Source organism: Orcinus orca, chromosome 3 (assembly GCF_937001465.1).
Source record: "Orcinus orca chromosome 3, mOrcOrc1.1, whole genome shotgun sequence".
Lineage (NCBI taxonomy): Eukaryota > Metazoa > Chordata > Mammalia > Artiodactyla > Delphinidae > Orcinus > Orcinus orca.
Window position 1 is genome coordinate 126659281 of NC_064561.1, and position 21021 is coordinate 126680301.

General features: G+C 38.5%; 2 protein-coding genes across 11 annotated transcripts in view; one reads left to right on the top strand and one right to left on the bottom strand.

Annotated features, from left to right (window-relative positions):
* GFM2 (GTP dependent ribosome recycling factor mitochondrial 2) overlaps positions 1 to 20644 on the top strand; it is a 46417-nt gene extending 25773 nt beyond the window's left edge. For 6 of the 7 annotated variants that reach the window (XM_004270811.3, XM_033430020.2, XM_033430019.2 and 3 more), the window contains 9 exons: positions 721 to 861; positions 945 to 1044; positions 1753 to 1942; positions 3842 to 3918; positions 6378 to 6516; positions 13737 to 13916; positions 15305 to 15420; positions 19541 to 19723; positions 20163 to 20644. In XM_004270811.3, coding sequence (XP_004270859.1) covers positions 721 to 861; positions 945 to 1044; positions 1753 to 1942; positions 3842 to 3918; positions 6378 to 6516; positions 13737 to 13916; positions 15305 to 15420; positions 19541 to 19723; positions 20163 to 20291 — 1255 coding nt within the window. In that variant the 3' untranslated portion in view covers positions 20292 to 20644. The remainder of the gene's footprint in view (positions 1 to 720; positions 862 to 944; positions 1045 to 1752; positions 1943 to 3841; positions 3919 to 6377; positions 6517 to 13736; positions 13917 to 15304; positions 15421 to 19540; positions 19724 to 20162) is intronic. The other variant, XM_033430018.2, reaches the window with a different exon arrangement.
* The window catches only part of HEXB (hexosaminidase subunit beta), a 58530-nt gene continuing 41834 nt past the window's right edge, over positions 4326 to 21021 (bottom strand). For 3 of the 4 annotated variants that reach the window (XM_033430030.2, XM_033430031.2, XM_004270813.4), the window contains one exon: positions 20615 to 20783. In XM_033430030.2, coding sequence (XP_033285921.1) covers positions 20726 to 20783 — 58 coding nt within the window. In that variant the 3' untranslated portion in view covers positions 20615 to 20725. Of the gene's footprint in view, positions 8497 to 20614; positions 20784 to 21021 lie in introns of those variants that run through there. The other variant, XM_049707699.1, reaches the window with a different exon arrangement.

Sequence of the window (21021 nt, forward strand, 5' to 3'; positions counted from 1 at the left end):
TGCCTAGCATATGATCAACTCTCTATTTAAGGATTTGTTAAATAAAATTAAAATTTGGAGGGAACAGGAATAAGATTAGAGAAGTTCAATAATAGAAGTGTCTAACCTACTTTGAATCATGAACTCCTTTGAAACTGATGAAAATATGGAGAAATATTTCCATATTTCCTCAGAAAAATGAACCTATGTGCAAAGTTTGGCAATTCAAACTTTCTGAAACCTAGTAATGAACTCCAATTTAAGGACATCATTCTGTAAGTGTTCGCTGTGTAAACAAGTTCAAGTTTATAGTGTAGATTTATATGGCTATGCAGCTGAAGAAAAGTGGGAGGAGAGAGTGAAAGCAATAATTGGAAAGTACCTATTTGTTTACCCTGTATGGGGTTTTAAGAAGTGGTGTGATGTTCCTAGGTATATTTTTTGAGGAGGGAAATCTAGGCAAGAATTATTTGCTAATAGAGGTAATATTTGGAAGAGAATCCATTGTTTTTGGTTTTGAGGAATTAATGGTAAGATCTCCAATGAATAATTTAGGCCGGTGGAGGAAGAGAGGTACATAATACATTATTTAATTGGCCTTGGTAGCTAAACTAGAAGATATGAGGAATCTTTTGAGGACATCAAGGTTAGGTTTATGCAGTGATTCTGATCTGATCTGTATAGATATATAGGAAGTGTATTTTAAAGTGGCTTTTCTGGAACTTCTCCTTAATTTTATAGGCAGTGGTATAAGGGTGACTTATGTGCCCTGGCATTTAAAGTTCTCCATGACAAGCAACGAGGCCCGCTGGTATTTTTGCGCATTTACTCAGGCATGATAAAACGCCAATTGGCCATCCATAATATTAATGGAAACTGCACGTAAGTAGAAGCCTAGGTTATTTTCTAAAACTTCACTCATTTCTTTAAATATACTTTTACTAATATAAATCATGGTTTTACAGGGAGAGAATAAGTCGTCTGCTTTTGCCATTTGCTGACCAGCATGTAGAAATCCCTTCACTGACTGCTGGTAACATTGCTTTGACTGTTGGGCTTAAACACGTAAGTGACCAAATCTTTTCTCTAAGAAATAACAGATTAAATGTTTAATTAAAAGTAGGTATTTTGTAATAGCAGAAGCCCATAGACAATCCAAAAGCTATCAGTAGTGGAATAATGAATATTGTAGTATATTCATCAACATGGTTGAATCTCAAACATTTAATAGAAAGAAAAGTAAATTACAGAATGGATTGTATTCATATAAAGTTCAAATCCAAGTAAAATACACACACTATGGATATATACTTATGTTTTAAGTTTATGTAAAATAATGTTATTTTCATTGTTTTTTTCCTATCTTGATTATTGCAGACAGTTAAATCTAACTTTATAACTGATCAGGTTAAAAAGTGAAGATATTTTGCCAATGAAGGCTCTGTAAGGGCAAGGATTTTTGTCTCTTTCGTTCTTTTGTCTCTTGTTCAAAGATGAATTTGTTTTACCAAATGAGTTTTAAATGTATTTTTTGTGTGTATGAATGTTTTATTGTTAGAACTTATTACAGCAATATTTTGGACAGAATTCTACAACTTAAATTAGCTTTACCAATGCAGAGTTATAATGAGCTTAATGAATTTGTCTCTCTTTTAAGTTCTGATGAAGAGGAAGTGCTACCTTAAAATTTTTCTTTGGTTTTCGTGGTCCTTGGTGGAAGCTGAGTGCTTGCCAATAGCCTATTTTGTCCCAAGGCATCTTCTTTGCTTGCAGACTGCCACTGGTGACACCATTGTCTCATCCAAGTCCAGTGCTTTAGCTGCATGTCGTCGAGCGGAAAGGGAGGGAGAAAAGAAGCATAGACAAAACGATGAAGCAGAGAGGCTTTTGTTGGCTGGGGTGGAGATTCCAGAACCTGTTTTCTTCTGTACCATAGAACCTCCATCAGTGGCTAAGCAGCCAGGTACAAATAATCTTGGTGCATCAATTAATTAGTGCTCTGATAATTTAGATAAAATAGTTACATTTTAACCTCAAAAGGTTTCTTATGTCACTGAGTTCAATTTTATGAGCATTTATTGGTATTTCTTATGATTGGTCTAGTTTTTTAATTTGTTTTGATTTTTACAAACTCTTTTCATTTTTTTTCTTTCAGCTTTGCCATTTTTCTCTTACCATATTTTTCCTTATTCTGTTCTTGTGGTGCTATCTATGGGATTCTAAGTAATTGACCTCAGGACTGCCCTTCCAGTGTATTAGATTAGATGGTAACCAATTCATAACCGATTCAGTTTCCCATCACCATTTATAAAAATCAACTTTTCCTTGTTTTCTGGCTTAACTTTTAGAACTCAGTGAAGATATTTATATAGTGTGTTTAATGTCATTTGACCTTTTTGAGTGATAAATAGTTTGTTCTTTAGCATATTGGCTCAGAATACTTCAGTGGCTTCTCATTACTTATAGCAGAAACCCAAACTCCTTAGTATAGTATATAGTAAAGCTCATGATTCCAGCTGTAACATTTCTTGTTAGATTTGCTTACATAGAGCATAAAACCCCCAAATAGCAGTTGCTTTAATGACAAAAGTTCACTTCTTTCTCTTGTAAAATATGCTTTGAATTGGTATCCCAGGGGTTCAAGGATGACTCCACACGTCATCAGGCACCCAAGCTCCAGTCTTTCCATCCCGCTTCTTAAAATTTCCTTATAGCTACATTTAAAGAAAGTTAAAATGGCAAAATTAATTTAGTAATGTATTTTACTTAACTCAGTATATCAAAATATCATTTCAACATAATATAAAAATTATTGAGGTACTTTACTTTCTTTTTTCTTTTCCATGTGAAGTCTTTGAAACCTGGTATGAATTTTACACTTACAGCTAACGTTAATTCAGACTAGTAATATTTTGTACAGATGGGTTGTGGCTACCATTTGGACAGTGCAGGTCTAAAGAGGGAGCATGTGCATATCAGTTAATTGATTGTATCAAAGTATCTCTTTACTTTAGATGGCATATTTAATGCAAATAACATACAGTTGACCCTTGAACAAGAGGAGGGTTGGGGCCCCAGCCCTCCACACAGTTGAAAATCCCAGTATAACTTACAGTCAGCCCTCCCTATACTTAGGTCCTCCGATTCTGCATCCACGTATAAGCAGACCCACATCAGACCCATGTTGTGCAAGGGTCAGCTGTATTCTTACTTCCTCCTTGGTGTGATAATTCATCATAGAGTGATCACATTAGTATCTCTTTATTCATGATGTAATTTAGCTTCCTTTTGCCAGTTTCTTATTATTGTATGTGTTTCTAAAGTCTTTTTTGCTTTTTTTGTCAGTTCCTTAACCTTTGCAGAACATAATCAGATGATGTTACTGTCCCATTTAAACCCTTCAGTGGCTTCCCAGTGCACATCCAAACTCTTCACCATGGCCTTCAATACCTTACATGGTGTGCTCCCTGTCACACATCTCCCGCCTCATCTGATGCTACTCTTCCTTTTGTCCACCAATATCCAGCTACACTAGCCTTCTTGTTTCTCCAGTAGAAGCTGTTCCTTGCACAGCCATTTCCTCTATCTGGAATTCTTTTTCTTCAGATTTTACTTGCGATGTCATTCTTTTTGGTTTGTGTCTTTATCTAAATCATCCTGGACAGGTCTTCCCAGATCCCTCAATCTCAAGTAACCTCCCATCACTATCTCATCACCATGTTTTATTCTCTACAGAACATTTCTGGCTGTTTGAAATTTTCTTTTTCAAAATTTGCTTGTTCATCTATTTTCCCACTAGAATGTATAGTACCTTATCAAAAAAAATGAAACATAAAGATAACAGTTATTGTTTATCCTCTAGATTTGGATCATGCATTGAAATGCCTTCAGCGTGAAGATCCCAGTTTGAAAGTGAAGCTAGATCCTGACTCTGGACAAGTATGCATATTATTATTTAATCCCCAGAATCTTTCAATAAAAACATTTGTGTGAAAAAAAAAAAAAAAATTTGTGTGTGTGAGAGAGAGTGTTTAAGTGCATATATCCAAAACATTGATTGGTCTATGCCCCTGAAAGAGAAAGCCTTTTTTGGTTCTCATAATATAAATTTCTGATTATATTTTGACTGTCAAGCTAAATTCTCCTAATTCCTCAGTATGATTATACCTTATATAAACTACTTCCCAACATTTCTACCTTCCAGAAGACAGCCTTTTGTGAAATTTTGAAATAAAGTTCAACCCCAAGACAAAACCTTAAGGCTCTTATGCTAAAACTTATAGAAGCAGCTTTCTAAAGGGAGGATGCATAGGTATACTTTTTTTTTTTTTTTTTTGCGGTACGCGGGCCTCTCCCGCTGCGGAGCACAGGCTCCAGACACGCAGGCCCAGCGACCATGGCTCACGGGCCCAGCCGCTCCGCGGCACGCTGGATCCTCCCGAACCGGGGCACGAACCCGCGTCCCCCACATCGGCAGGCGGACTCCCAGCCACTGCGCCACCAGGGAAGCCCTAGGTATACTTTTAATGATGATAACACACCTAAAATGGGTGAGAAGTGATAGATTACAGCCTAACAATGTGGGAGGAAATAGAGACCTAAAGTAGGTACAGGACTGTGCTGTATATTATATAATACAGTAGAAGAACACATATTCATTCTGCATCTTCTTTTTAGGGGGGCAGGGTAGAGTTTATATAAAATTCTAGAAAAATTTCCTTAAAAAATTATAAATTTGCCTTTAAAAAGGATAAACTGATTTAGTTAATCTGAAAAATATGGAGTACTTTATTTTCCCAAATGCCAGCTAAATGAGGTAGCAATTTAGTTTAATTGATTCTGAAGGCTACAACAGCAATTAAAACAAACTTTTTATTTAAAAAATGCCAGTACATATTTTTTTTTAAATAGCAAATAACATTCAAGTGTACAAAGTAAAGAATTAAAGTCTCCCTTTCAGTCTCTCTATCCTTTTCTGCATAGGTAATCACTGTGAAAACTTGGTGAATAGCCTTTCACACTTTTCCAAACATCCATTTTTCTGCTGTGCAATGTTATAAAACACAGTATTTATGTTTCCAAATATATATGTACAGATATATAAGAAGTCATTCTATTTGTATTATTCTACAACTGGCTTTTTTCCAAATAATTACTTCTTTAACTTTATATTAAAGTATAGCCCTCATACACCAAATAGTTTTTTGTTGTTGTTCCTTACAATTATAGTTTTATTATAGTGAGAGGAAACAAATCAGAACCAGCCAAAGGAAGAGACACCTAGGGCAAAGTCTGAGAGGTTCTAAATGCAAGGCTTTTCTTCATCCTCCTGGCACAGAGTATTGTCAGTCAGGGAAGCTCACCCAGGCCTTCCATGCCCAGAGTTTTTATTAGGGCATAATCACATACTGTCTATGTGGTTGACATTTAATCTCTAGTGCCTCCTGTAGGTTTGGGCTACTACCTTTACTCTCTAGGTTGTAAATGGGTACAGCTATTCCAAAGCCACATCATAAATCACATTGTTAGACTGTCTGGTGGACAAAGGCCCCAGACAAGCAAAGACATTTCTATCAGGCAGCATCTTGGCCTAGAGATAACTTCCCAGTAGCTGAAGGCAAGGGCCAGATCTCTCTTTAGGGTAAAGTTAATGCCTTACACACAGATGGTATATGAATAAAATAGGGCAAATGTGGATTCCTTGCACTATATTCTCTCATACACAAAGACCTTCTTCAGGAATAACCATTGTTGCTTTCTGAAAACAAAAACATGTTTTGATTGGTTTTGATGCAAATTTGTTCTAACAAGGACCCAAAATAACATTGGTTCAAAGAAGATAAAAGTCAGTTTCTCTGTCACGTAAAGTTCCAAGCTACTTTGGAAGTTTCAACTGCCCACAAAACTGTAAGGTGCCCAGGATGGTTGGAAATAGCCATGTGGTTGGCAGTGTTTGGGGGAGGGATTATTCCCCCCATTCACAAGATGTTGCCCTCATTCACATTTCAAGATGGTTGTCTATATCTTCATTAAGAGAAGGGCTTTATTTACCCTTAAAGACATAACCCAGAAGTTACCAACATCATTTATGCTTATATTTCACTGGCCATAACTTACCTTTGTGGTTGGGAAGTGTGGTTCTAGTTAGATACCACTTACCCAGCTGATAATTCAGCTATCAAAGAATAAGAGATTGGCCTAGTGATTCACTTTTAATTGATTTATTATTTCAATCAGAAAAGTTAAAAGCAGTGTTTTGATGTAGGAGCCAAAAAAAATTACGGAAGAAATTCATTTTGTAAGTAATGAAAAATAAAATATATTGATATACCTTTATTAGTATTTTGTGATAAACTTAATTTTTTCCTTGATCTTTGTTTTCTTCCTCTTTTAACCAGACTATCCTTTGTGGCATGGGGGAGTTACATATTGAGATAATTCATGACCGAATCAAGAGGGAATATGGACTGGAAACCTATCTAGGGCCCCTCCAGGTGGCATACCGAGAGACCATCCTAAATTCAGTTCGTGCCACAGGTAAAAAATACATTTCGAATTCACAGCATTTAGAATTCGCTGGTTCTATTGCTCTCTTTTTCTCCAGGACCTGTTTTCTGAATCTCTTAGTTTAGTTGCATAAGGCAGGGTTCATAGTCACTAGTGTCTTCCATCAGTGGGGACAGGTTTTATGTGTGTGTTTTCTTGTTTTTTAGCATTTGTTTGTTTTAGACACAGCTCTGTTTCATTACAACTCATTTATTACATATATTGGCTGAGCCACTCATCAAGCAGGTGTGCAGTGGGATCAGCCATTGAAGTAGACAGCTCATCCCAGTCCTCACTACCAGAAGGAGTATAACAATTTGAAGTTGGTGTGTCAGTTTTACTCCATAAAGTGAGTGGAAATGTTGGGTGGGGAAGGTAGAATTAGGTGAAGGTAGTCAAACTTCCAGTTATAAGATAAATAAGTACTAGTGATATGATATATGATATGATAAAGATGATTAATACTGCTGTACATTATAAATGGAAGTTAAGAGAGTAAATCCTAAGAGTTCTTATCACAAAGAAAAAATTTTTTTTCTATTTCTTTAATGTTGTGTCTAGATGAGATGATGGATGTTCACTAAACTTTCTGTGGTAATCGTTTCATGATCTTGTAACTTAAATCATGTTGTGTACCTTAAACTCCTGCAGTGCTGTATGTCAATTATATCTCAATAAAATAAGACATAAAATTTTAAAATTTAAAAAGAAAAAAAACAAAAATAGAGTGGAAAATAATTTCCACTATTTAATAAGTATGGTAATCCTGTGCTGATGATATTCTTAAGAAAGTGTACTTTTTATATTTCTGTCTCAAAATGTAAGAATTCATGATTTTTCTACATATGATAATTTCAATTTGGTTCCCTTAAACAAAAGAACATGACAATCATTCCTATCCCCCCCCCCAAGGAGAAAACATGGGCAGGTTTGTGAAAAAATATAGAAAAGATATGTTTAGGATAACTAGGAACTTATAAGCAACTCAGCGATTTGTAAAAAGGCCAGGTGGTTATTTTTCATTGAAACTTGAAAAATTAAACAAGCAGGATATAGGGGCAAATGACACGATGACTTCTCTTTCTGGACTTTATATCTGGAAAAACCAAAAATTCTGGGAAAATATAAATAACATCTTTTAAATTAATGTCTGAGATGGTTAGAATGTAATGGAAATTTCTAGAGGCCAAAAAGGAAACTGGAGCAGGAATCTTGGAAAATAAGCCAGCACCTAAGCCACTAGCTATCTTGGAGAAATCTGTGGTAACGTCTAACCTAGAACTTGAGGGCCACATCCTCATGGAAGTAATGAGGAAAATCCTCTCCATAAAAGAAGAGGACAAGGAAACTTGTCTGACTGACTGTGGGGCAAAGGGGCAAAATTTCTGAGAATTTGTAACTGTAGGCTTCTGATAGCATTTTCAGCCTAAATTCATAGAACCAGTGTGACCTGAAAAACTCCAAACAGAGAAGAATTTAGTGTAAAATGCTTATGGATTGGTAATATACCAAGGAACCTGGAGAAAACAAATGTAGGGCCTCTTTAGATAAATGTATCCTCAATCCAGGCCTCAAAGAAAATCCCACAAAGGAATATGAACTCACAATTGAAAAAAGTTTTTTTTAATAAATTTACCTATTTATTTATTTTTAGCTCTGTTGGGTCTTCGTTGCTGCGTGCGGGCTTTCTCTAGTTGCAGCAAGTGGGGGCTACTCTTCGTTGCAGTGCGCGGGCTTCTCATTGCTGTGGCTTCTCTTTGTTGCGGAGCATGGGCTCTAGGTGCATGAGCTTCAGTAGTTGTGGCACGTGGGCTCAGTAGTTGTGGCTCGAGGACTCAGTAGTTGTGGCTCGAGGGCTCAGTAGTTGTGGCACACGGGCTTAGTTGCTCCGCGGCATGTGGGATCTTCCCTGACCAGGGCTTGAACCCATGTCCCCTGCATTGGCAAGCGGATTCTTACCCCCACTGCCACCTGGGAAGCCCCTGCGCAAAAAAAAAAAAAAATTATTTATTTTTAATCATAAAACCTTCAGCAAAGGCACAAGGAGCAAAAAAGGCAGCAGAAACAATAAACATCATAGGCAGACCAGCAAAGGCTTCTGATACTAGAATTATCATATGCTGAGTATAAAATAAGTATTATTTTTGAAGAAATAAGAAAGGGGATAGAAAGTATTAGTAAGAAATAGGAGACTATCAAAAATAAGCACGCAACAGAACATCATGTTATCTGAGAAAGAAAGGAAATGCTCAAAAAAATAATGGGGATGTGTCATAAGGACACAGGAACCAACCCGAAGAGGCTCCACTGGCTAAATCTGGGTTAATTTGAACTCCAAAATAATTACGAACAATAATCATAGACCACTGAGAAAAAGTTGGAACTCATGAGTCCATACTGACGATAGATCAACAAGAAGAAGAGACTCTTCTTCCTTACACTGAAGTGCCAAATGCTGACTGTTAGATGTTGAGGAGGAGGGCTGGAATAAGAAATCGTCATCTTGTAATATGGTGAATGCTTAATATTGAGTACATTGTTGAGCAGCATATTTGCATGGTCTTCAAGTGTCTCGCTCTAGATTGCTTATTAGTTACAAGGTGAAAACTAGTAACCAGATGCTGCAGCAATCAGACCACACCCTGACTGGACAGTCAGATCACTAATGATCACGTCACTGAGGAGGAGCAGATTACATTTGTGTACATCTAGAAAATTATCAAAATGTACAGACATTAAAGAAGACCTAAGTTAAATGGAAAACCATACTATTCATAGATAAGAAGACTAAATACCATGAACATACCAGTTCTACCCAAAGAACTGTATCAGACATTAATACTTATTATAAAGCCATAGTCATTATGACACAAATCAAGCTAAGAATAGACAAATATACCAGTGGAACAAACCAGAAAGCCTAGAAACAGACTCATATCTATGTGGAAATTGGATTTACGTCAGTGATATTGCAGCTCAGTGAGAAAGGGTGGACTGATATTCAATAAAGGGGCCTGGGATAATTATTCATATGGAAAAAGATTTAGATTCCTACCTCATACTGTATACAAAAGTCAATTCCAGGTGAATTTAAAAGCCTAAATATGAAAGAAGAGTTGGAAATCTCTCTTTGAGCACAAAAGAATAAAGAGAATAAATGCTAATATATGCAAAAAAGAAAAAAAGAAAACCCCAAAACTTTATGAAAGGGAAACCTTCGAATTTTTGGAAGACAATATAGAATTGTTTTACTAACCAGATAAGGTTGAAACTATGAACTAAAAGATTACTAAAGTTGATATTATTGAAATTAAGAATTTATTCAAATATACTATAAAGAAAGCAAAAAGACAAGCCAAAAGCTGAGAGAAGATATTTGCCTCATATAAAACTGACAGGTTAGTATCCAGAATATATATAAAGAACTTCAAAAGATCATTAAAAACATGACAACCAACCAAGTAGAAAAGTGAGCAAAAAAGATTGAACAGACATTTCACAGAAGAGGATACCCCAAAGGCCTGTGAACATAAAAGATTCTCAGTCTCAGTAATGATTAGGATCATGCAAGTTAAAAGGACAAGATGGCATTTTATACCAACAAAATTGGCAAGAATGCAAATCTGACAATGCCAAGTGTTGGTGAGATGTTTTATGGAAAGTTGCAATGGAAAGTTTTACAAAAACTTCTGGTGGGAGTGTAAATTATATAACCACTATGAAAACAGTTTGGCAACTTTCTTGTGAAGTTGACAATGTGCAGACCTTACTACTCAGCAGTTCCACTAGTAGGTATATGCCCTAGAGAAAATCTTACACATGTACATTGAGAGACAGATACAAGAACCTTCATAATAGCATTGTAATAAAACAAAACTTTAGGTGAAAAAAATCCAAATATTTGTGGACATAGTGGATAAATTGTACTCTGTTCATATAACAGAATACTATATAACAGTGAAAAAGAATGTACTACATCACCAGATGTCAGCCCAGATGACGCACAAATGTGAAGCAGAAAAAAGCAAGTTGCTGAATACATGCAGTATAATAACATATTCAAAACAAAGCAGAAGTAAACTATATTGTTTAGGGATACCTGCATCTGTGATACAACTCTAAAGAAAATCATATGAATGTTTAAATACAACATCATGATAGTGGTTGTTTCTTCAGAAGGCTTCTAGGTTACTGGTAATGTTCTGTTTCTTTAGTAGTATTAGGTTTCATGAATGTTCATTTTGTTTTTAGGTTATGAATGTTCATTTTGGTTTTAGGTTATGCATGTATTTTAAGTATAAAATATTTCATAATATAAAAGTTAGTTTTATATTTCATAATATAAAAGGAATTATGAAGAGGAATTATAGAGCATAATTAGTTCTTAGTTTTGAACTTGGGCCATGAGTCAGTGTGTTCCATGGTCACTCACATAAATACAGCATAGTTTTGTCTTAGTAAAATCTTGGAGATTGGTGATGTTGCCGAAAGCTCAACTTCTCTGTATACTGGTGCCAAATCAAATCTCAGAGACACAGTTTTGGGTGAAGTAGAAAAGGATAGCCTTATTACTTTGCCAGGCAAAGGGGGACACAGCAGGCTTCTGCCTCGAAAAACCGTGTCCCAACCTGGGAGGATTTGATGAGGGTTTTGTAACAGTGGTTCAAAGGTGGGGTCTCTGACAACATCAGGGTGTACACAGGGCTTTCACTCCCTTCATCTCATCTCAGGTGGTCTCCTAATCTTGAGGAGCTTCTCTGGTCCCTTTAATCTTGCCTCAGGTGGTTTCTTGGCTGCTTCCTCCCTTGATTAGCAACTGTTCGAATCTGCCCTTTGGAACTAAGGAAAGTTATGGAGGCTGGAGTCTTGCCTTCAAGAAATGGGGGACAAAAGGGCCTCCATGCCTCGGAGCCCCACAGGGCCCCACTCGGTTTCACTGACAGCTATTGGTTGTTAGCTAATGAGGGAGTCTATTTTCATTTTTACAAATAGATAACTAGTTTTGGGGGAAGAATCATAAACATTAAATGTTGGGCTGGCCAAAAAGTTCATTCGGGGAACTTCCCTGGTGGTGAAAGCGGATAAGACTCTGTACTCCCAATGCAGGGGACCCAGGTTTGATCCCTGGTCAGGGAGCTAGATCCCACGTGCATGCCACAACTAAGAGTTTGCATGCCACAACTAAGGAACCGGTGAGCCGCAGCTAAGGAGCCTGCCTGCCACAACTAAGGCCCAGTGCAACCAAATAAATATTAAAAAAAAAAAAAAGTTCGTTGGGTTTTTCCATACCAGCTTATGGAAAAACCCAAACGAACTTTTTGGCCAAACCCAATACATAAAATATTGCTGGAAGAGTGTATGAAATTTAAGTTTGTTGGTTGGCAGGGTGAAGCCTTTTAATTTTCATTAGATAACCGTTTGTACTGTTTTACTTTTAAATAAAAATTTTTTATTTAGAAGAATATCAGTCACATAAGAAATGTTTAAAAGTGTAATCTGCATAACAAAATTTGTGCGATCACCTGCCTCAACACACCCTAACACTGAAGTAATTTTTGTTTTTTTTTTTAATTTTTTGGCTGTGCTAGGTCTTCATTGCTGCACGCGGGCTTTCTCTAGTTGTGGCAAGCAGGGGCTACTCTTCGTTGTGGTGCACAGGCTTCTCATTGCAGTGGCTTCTCTTGTTGTGGAACACGGGCTCTAGGCATGCAGGCTTCAGTAGTTGCAGCACGTGGGCTCAGTAGTTGAGGCACATGGGCCCTAGAATGCAAGGGCTTCAGTAGTTGTGGAGCATGGGCTCAGTAGTTATGGCTCACGGGCTCTAGAGTGCAGGCTCAGTAGTTGTGGCACACAGGCTTAGTGCTCCACGGCATGTAGGATCTTCCCAGACTATGGATCGAACCCGTGTCCCATGTTGGCAGGTAGATTCTTTTTTTTTTTAACATCTTTATTGGAGTATAATTGCTTTACAATGGCATGTTAGTTTCTGCTTTAAAACAAAGTGAATCAGCTATACATATACATATACCCCCATATCTCCTCCCTCTTGCATCTCCCTCCCACTCTCCCTATCCCAACCCTCTAGGTGGTCACAAAGCACTGAGCTAATCTCCCTGTGCTATGCGCTGCTTCCCACTAGCTATCTGTTTTACATTTGGTAGTGCATATATGTCAGTGCTACTGTCTCCCTTCGTCCCACCTTACCCTTCCCCCTCCCCGTGTCCTCAAGTCCATTCTCTATGTCTGCGTCTTTATTCCTCTCCTGCCTCTAGGTTCTTCAGAACCATTTTATTTTTTTTAGATTCCATATATATGTGTTAGCATACGGTATTTGTTTTTCTCTTTCTGACTTACTTCACTCTGTATGACAGACTCTAGGTCCATCCACCTCACTACAAATAACTCAATTGCATTTCTTTTTATGGCTAGTAATATTCCATTGTATATATGTGGGCAGGCAGATTTTTAACCACTGCACCACCAGGGAAGTCCTAAAGCAATATTAATAGGTGATTCAGAGCAGGTTTTTTTTTTTTTTTTTTTTTTTTTTTTGGCGGTACACGGGCCTCTCACTGTTGTGGCCTCTCCCGTTGTGGAGCACAGGCTCCAGACGCGCAGGCCCAGCGACCATGGCTCATGGGCCCAGCCGCTCTGTGGCATGTGGGATCCTCGCAGACCGGGACACGAACCCATGTCTCCTGCATCGGCAGGCAGACTCAACCACTGTGCCACCAGGGAAGCCCCAGAGCAGGTTCTTAATGTTGGTAAACACAGAAGCAGATGCTTCCTTTTTTTTTTTAATTTATTTATTTTTTGCTGCATCTGGTCTTAGTTGCGGCACGCCGGGATATTTTGTTGTGGCATGCGGGCTCCAGAGTGTGTGGGCTCTGTAGTTGCAGCACATGGGCTTGGGTTTAGTTGCCCCAACACATGTGGGATCTTAGTTCCCCGACCAAGGATCGAACACGCATCCCCTGCATTGGAAGGTGGATTCTTAACCACTGGACAACCAGGAAAGTCCCAGCAGATGCTTTCTTGGTAGAACTGTTTACTCTGACATTTTTATACTGTATTTAGTGTCATTGTTGATATTTTCTTCCGCTTTACCTTCCATGAGACCTTGAACTTGCTGATTGTAATTTTGCCAGTTGTGGTACCTTGACATCTTTCTGGAACAAATCTCTGAGGTACTATATTCGATTTGTTTACAGATACCTTAGATAGAACTTTAGGAGACAGACGGCATCTTGTGACTGTAGAACTGGAAGCAAAATCACTGGAAACATCATCTCTTCTGCCAGTCATCGAGTATGCAGCAAGTGTTGCCAAAGACCTTTCTCAGGCCTCACGAGAGGCCATTGAAAATGGCCTTCACAGTGCGTGCCTCCAAGGTAAGGTACTCCAATCAGAGTACGCATTAGTATCACACTCAACGATTTAATCCCTCCTGATATTAGAAATTGTTTCATTCTTCTCTCCTAACTTTGATGGTGTTTTCTCCCTATCTCTTCCCATCACGCATATGTCATACCTTTATAGTTGTCCCACAGCCTTGGATTTTTTTTTTTTTTCAGTCTTTTGTTCACTTTGCTTTTCAGTTTTGGAGGTTTCTACTGATATATTTTCTAACTCAGACTGTTTCCTCAGCTGTGTCCCATCTAAGACCATCAGTGGGCTTCTTCCTTTCTGTTACAGTGTTTTTCATCTGAAGCATTTCTTTTTGGTTCTTTCTTAGGACTTCTGTCTCTCTGCTGTCATGCCCATCTGTTCTTGCATGCCCTTTACTTTACCTATTTAAGCCCTTAGCATATTAGTCATAGTTGTTTATATTCTTAGTCTGATCATTCAGTGTCCCTGCCACATCTGGTTCTGATGCTTGCTCTCTGTATTCAAATTCAAATTGTGCTTTTTGCCTTTCAATATGCCTTGTTTTTTCTTTTATTTATATTTTATATAGCAGGTTCTTATTAGTTATCTGTTTTATACATATTAGTGCATATATGTCAATCCCAATCTCCCAATTCATCCCATAATTTTTTCTTGATAGCCAGAAGTGATGTACTGGGTAAGGGACTGCTATAAACCGGCCTTTAGTAATGTGGTAGTGAGGTAAAGGGGAGGGGAAGCATCTGTAGTCCCAGGATTAGGTCTGTCTTCTAGTCAGCCTGTGCCTTTGCACTCGGAGCTGCACAAGTGTTTCTCAGTTTTTTCCACCCCCCTTAGGTGGGACAGGATGGCTAGAGTAGACTGGAATTGGGTACTTGCCTCAAGTCAGTTAGTCTCTGATAATATCCCTGCAGGTTTTGCTCTAATTAACTAGTTTCCCGTGAGGGCAGGCCTTGTTAAGAATAGAGTGCCTTGGAGTATTTCAGAATGGATTCTTTTCCCCTCCCCCGAATCTCTGGTATTTACTGTGAGAACCTGCTTGAGCTCACAAAATTATGCCCCTCTCCATCCCCAAGACTGGGCCCCCCTGGAGTTTTTAACTCTGACTTGGCCACACCGAGCCTCAAGCAGTTCAATTACAGATCAGGTGTGACTGCCCGCACTCACCTGTCTCTCCAGTCTTGGAGACAGTGGTTTGCCCTTTGTCCTCCCATCTCTTACCAATTCAATAAGAATTGTTGCTTTTTACTTATTATTTACAACAAAGTGATGACTTCAAAGTTCCTTACATGCAGAACAGGAAACTAGAAGTTCTCTGCCTATCTCTTTACACATTTCATTTACCCCTCACTGTAATACTGAGTCCTAATAAAATCTTTTCCCCCTTACCTAGGACCATTGCTTGGATCCCCAGTTCAAGATGTAGCAATTACTTTACATTCATTGGTAATTCATCCCGGTACCTCCACAGCTATGATTTCTGCCTGTGTCTCAAGATGCCTACAAAAGGTATAGAAGTGTCCTAATCCTTTTTGCTTTAAGGTGACTCTCTGGACAGTAGTAAACCACTAGTCCACAGACAGCTGTGCTCGCAGTGCCTGACCTTGTGTCTTTGTATCCTGAGCCTTATAGTCAAGAGTTTTTACCATGGAGAATCTCTGATTTCTTAATCATCAGGGTTTTATTCAAAAGAGGATCTAAGAAATTACTGTTTGACACAGATAGTTATTAAATATCCTCTGATTTTGGCAAAGAGGCAAGTTTTTTTAAGTGGTGTCTCTGCTTTCCCCATCCCAGATACACAGCCATAAGAGGCAAGCTTGGTAGATTTGAGTAAAAGACATATCTGGGGTCAGCTTGGCCCGAAATGGATTATAATCTAAAGGACATTGAAGGTCTAATATTGGTTCCAATGTTGGAGTTCATGTTTGTTCTAATAAGATTAATCAAGGATCACTGAAATCAGATAAGTCCTGTTGAATAACAGATCAAATAAGCATTTTTCCTTCTCAGAGCATAAAGCAGTCTGGTCTTCTGTGTTTACCTGGGGATATGTCCTTGAGTGCCTTGCCCCAGTAATCTACCAGAGCTGGATGAACCCCCAAGGGCCTTAGTGTGCTGAATGCTGATTCCATGCATTCTTCTCAGTAGAAGAATAGGGAATACTATAGTTTTGTTGGTGACTGATTTTGCATTAAAACGCTTGCCTTTATAATCATTTTCTAATGTTTTGGACTGTGGTTGAGACCTGATCTTCTATAGTCTTATTTGAATCCATAATTATAAAGTTAAATACCCTAAGCCCCTGACTTAGGAAGGCTGAACTTTAATGGCTCCTTCAGATAAGTTCAAATTCATACTTCTTAAAAAGTTTTTGAAAACAAAAAGTTTTTGATTAAAAAGAAAAAACACTACACTTTCAAAAATAAAATTGTTTAAATATTGTTTGCCTAAGCATATAGTTAGAAATATTACCTGTAAAGTGGTCATGATTAAATTGTTGAGAACATTTACCTTCCAGTAATTCTTAGTTTTTCCTGACATTGGTTTTAGTTTTGAAATAATGGTTTCTAAATTAACCCCAAGCCCCAGTATATGGGCCAGTCCTTCAAAATCTAATATGCCTTGGTTAGCCTTTTTATTAAGATCATAGTAGAGAACAAGAATTAACTTTATGGGGCTTACACTTAACCTTTTGTTTTAATTCATTACTTTAAATACTACTAATGGAAATACTGTGGCCCCTGTTAAACTTCATCTAGTGGGGAAGCTCCTTCTCTCTGCTATGAGAAGTTAATGACGCTTCATATATTTATTGAGCCACTGGTGGTGTGCTTACAGTGCACCAGGCACTGAGAGGGGCACAAATAGGATGCATACATTGTTCTTGACCTAAAGGAGCTTATGATTTAGAAGGGAAATAAATAGCCAAATAGCCAGAATATTAGATAGAATGGACTGAGATCCATGAAAGCTGAGACGTGGGGAATTGGGGCAGGGTTCTTGGAAAGAAGTTTATGTTGCCGAAACTCAGCCTCTTCACCGGTGCCGAACAGAAACGCGGAGACAGGGTTTTGGGTGAAGTAGAAGAGAGTAGCTTTTATTGCTTTGCCAGGCAAAGGGGGCCACAGAGGGCTAACGCCCTCAAGACTGTGTGATCCACCCTGGAGGGGTTATGAGGAGTTTTACAGTGTTCAAGGAGCAGGGGTGTGATCAGCTCGTGGACAATTCTGGGATTGGTTGGCATCAAGGTGAAGTTTCAAGCATCATCAGTCAGCCTTCTGGTTTCAACCAGTCTAGGGTCTATGTGCTTGTGGTCAGCAGTTTTCCTCTGGCAGGGGTCTGCTTCCTGTACAAACAACTTAGGAATGTGTGTCAGGCCTTTATATCTTTCAGGGAACTGGGAGTTCGGTGATTCTGCCATGTGGCAGCATTACAGTCTAAATTGTTACCAGTTCCCTAGCCCAACAGCTGTTCTTTGTTTCTGCATCTTCACATTTCCCAGTCATTAACTCTTGAGTCAGCATTTTATTTCAAAACACAACAGGGGCTTGTACATGGTTTCATTAATTGTTGAGCTGTGATGTTTTGGAAGATTTGGGCACAGTGGGCAGCATTCCAGACAAGGGGAGATTAAAGAAGGCAGGGCCAGGCTTTAGAGAAACCTTTAAAAACTACATCTAGAAGTTTGAGATTTGTTTTGAGAACAGTGGTGAATAATTTAAAGTTTTTGAAGAGAGCAGTATAATCATTAGAATACAGAAGGGACTGGAGTAAGGAAAAGAGTCTAGGACAGGGAATGGACTAGGTCTGAACCAGGATACCAGCAACAGGAGTGGAAATCTTACAGCTTACTTGTGGAAAAAGGGAAATCAAAGATGCATGTCCTGGTGAACTGAAGAGTAGTGATGCCATCAACAGAAAGAGGAAAAAGCAGACAGCAGTGTTTGGAAAAGAAAACGATGAGTTCCATTTGGGGCATATTGGGTTGCTATAAGATATTTAGACACTATCCCAGAGCAGACCAGTGGAGTACAAGGCTGGAGCACTCAGACCATGGCTTGGATAAAGTTTAGAATTTTTGAGGAAGCTATGTAGAAGCTGTTCTTGATGCTCTGTAACTAGGCAGTGTTGCCAAGGAAGAGGCTGTGAAAAGAAAAGAGGACTAAGGACAGACCCACAAGCACAGTACTTCCTGTTCAGTTACACAGAACTCAGTCCTTTCCTTAGTTGTAGCATTTTTTTCTCTTTAATTTTTAACCTTTTCCCACTCCATTGTGTTGTTCTAAAAGACATTGCGTGAAGTGGCACAAAGCTTTGGTAAGAATTGCAAAAATACAGAGGATATATTTAGTTGTTTGCTGTTGACTGTCATTATTTTTTAGTAATGTTTTCATTCAAGGACTATTACTTTTTCTATAGTTGAGTTGTTTCGGTTGATAGTGATTTTAAAGGCTTAATCTGCTGTGAAGAACTGAGATTATGTTTTTACTCTATATGTGTGCTATGTTTTTTGAAATTTCTGTGATAAAGAGAATATACTGCTGGCCATTTTTCATGATCGTGAAAGTAGGAGGCAGGGGTGGGGGGGAGGGAGGAGGTGGTGAGGTATCGGGGACAGAAGAGCATTACTTGACAATACAGGCGAAGATACTGCCTGGTCGTAAGTGAGTGGTGGCAGGTGAGCAGAGAGATGATCAGCCATAGCCAAATAAAGGTGAGGGGTACATTCCAGAGCCCTGGCTCTTCTATCTGGTTTCTGCTGCTAAGTTTATTACAACTGAGGAAGTTGTAATAAAGACCAAAGTACACTGCTCATCCCACCTGACAACCAAACAAAGGCTTAGAATTTATAGGAAATTGTTATTTTTTAACTCTGGCAGGCTGGAGAAGTGAGTGAGTTAGCTTTTAAAATCAAACCCATCAGTAGTTATGGTGCTCACAAACGCCCTCCAAAATCCGTTTAGCAATTGGCCTGATGGAATGATGCTCTAAAGACAGCGTCTGACTAGGACCCCAGTAAGTCTTTATACCTCTGCTTTCGTCCACTTCCTATTTGCCCTATGCTGTTTTAGCTTTTTATAGTTTCCATGCTCTCTCCATTCCATGTGCTTATTCTTCTTGGCCTTTGTTATCTGTTCAGAATTTTACATTTCAGTCTGTTTCAAATAGAAGAGAATGTGTTTCTACTAACTTACTGTGTTTTTAGCTCTATCCTTTATTTCCCTCCTGCTTGCCCTGACTTGTAGCATGGACTGTAACTATAGGTATCAAAAACAAAAGAAGAGGTTTAAATATGAAGAAATAAGTCTTTGAAGGGGGAAAACCATTTTGTTTCCCTCTGTCTCTGGGCACATGTTCACAGGTACTCTACATAATGAGATTTTGCCAAGGATTCCCTTGCAACACACCATACAAGAGGTCTCGGACATGCTACTGTCATGCATGTACAAGCAAATATTGAAATTTTGGACTTCTTATAGAGTGTTAAAGCAGGCTTATGTCTCTTTGCTAGAGGCTCTAGGCTAAGATTATGAACAGTATTTAAATTTTTATGAGTCTTCCCTTCATAACAGAAATTTGCTGTGCAGTTTAAGGAAGAGGAGTTAATATTCTTTCATTTCTTTAGGCTCTGAAGAAAGCTGATAAGCAAATTTTGGAGCCCCTGATGAATCTTGAGGTTACAGTGACTAGAGATTACCTCAGTCCTGTCCTAGCAGATCTAGCACGAAGAAGAGGGAACATTCAGGAAATCCAGACTCGTCAGGACAACAAAGTTGTTATTGGATTTGTTCCCTTAGCAGAAATTATGGTAGGTACTTTGTGACTAAATGTACATACTTTATGTAAATTGCTGGAGAAATCCAGGGGATTATGGCAGCATGGGGCGGGGGGGTGGTATCCCTTTCCATTCCTCTACAGAGGTTGAGGTGTGCTGTACCAAAATGTGTCACCAGCCTAAATGACCATTTTTTCCATCCCAAGCACTTATCTTACTTCTGTTGCTGGCTTTGAGGCAAGTTTCATTCTCCTCCCCACCAGCCTCTCCTGCTAGGACAGGTACATGAGTGCCAGCAGAGTCTTTTTTACCATTTGGGACCAAGGAATACTTCTGAAGCATACCCACACTACTGGTTTTCTGTCATCCACAATACTTACCAAATTTTTCCTGATAATGGTCAAAGGTTCTGCAGGAAGAGACTTGAGGCTTAACTTTGCAGAGATAACTGACTTAAAATTATTTTAATTAGGGTTATTCAACTGTGCTTCGAACGTTAACATCAGGCTCAGCTACCTTTGCCTTAGAGCTGTCTAATTATCAAGCCATGAATCCTCAAGACCAAAGTACACTGCTCAGCCAGAGAAGTGGCTCGTCCTGAGTCCTTGGAGAGAAACTCGGGAGTACCTACCTACTTCATTTTCCATAAGAACAACTGAAAAGGTAGAACTTGAAACTGACAGTGACACTTGGTGCTGCCCATTCTATTTTATAGAATGAGAAACGTGCTTTGATGTTGAAGGTTAATGCACCTGAATTGTATTGTGTATCTAGGAAGTTATTACTGTCGGTAGTCAAGATTCAGTCTTTTGGAATATACTGAGTGATAGATAGATATCACGAGGTTTTTGGTTGGCTGATTTTAAGCTGCGCTCACAGGAAAGATGTCAGTCTTCTATGTATAACGTATAAATAAGATGGCGGTTCAATCAATAAAAAGATTTTATTCAAAAACATGATTTTTAAAATCAAGCTGACCGTGGTACAGATGATTGTGGGCATTTTCCCCTATTTTTCTTTTGTTTCAGTTCATTTTTACATTCTGTCCTCGTCACAATATCCAGTAAAGACAGGTTCTGCAGCTATTCCTCGTCTGTACGACAGGTAAAGTACAAACAAAAGATGTTTTAGATTGATATAACTCATCTCCATCTTAAGGAACTTGTAAGGAACTTAATAGCTCAAATCAGAATCACTAAACCATACCACTAATTATTGAAAAAAGAGATTCATAATGGAGTTCTAAGTTACAGCAAAATTTAATATATCTATAAAACAGTTTAAAGTCCAAGCATATCTTCTCCTTATAGGTACTGGAAATAGTTCCCAAT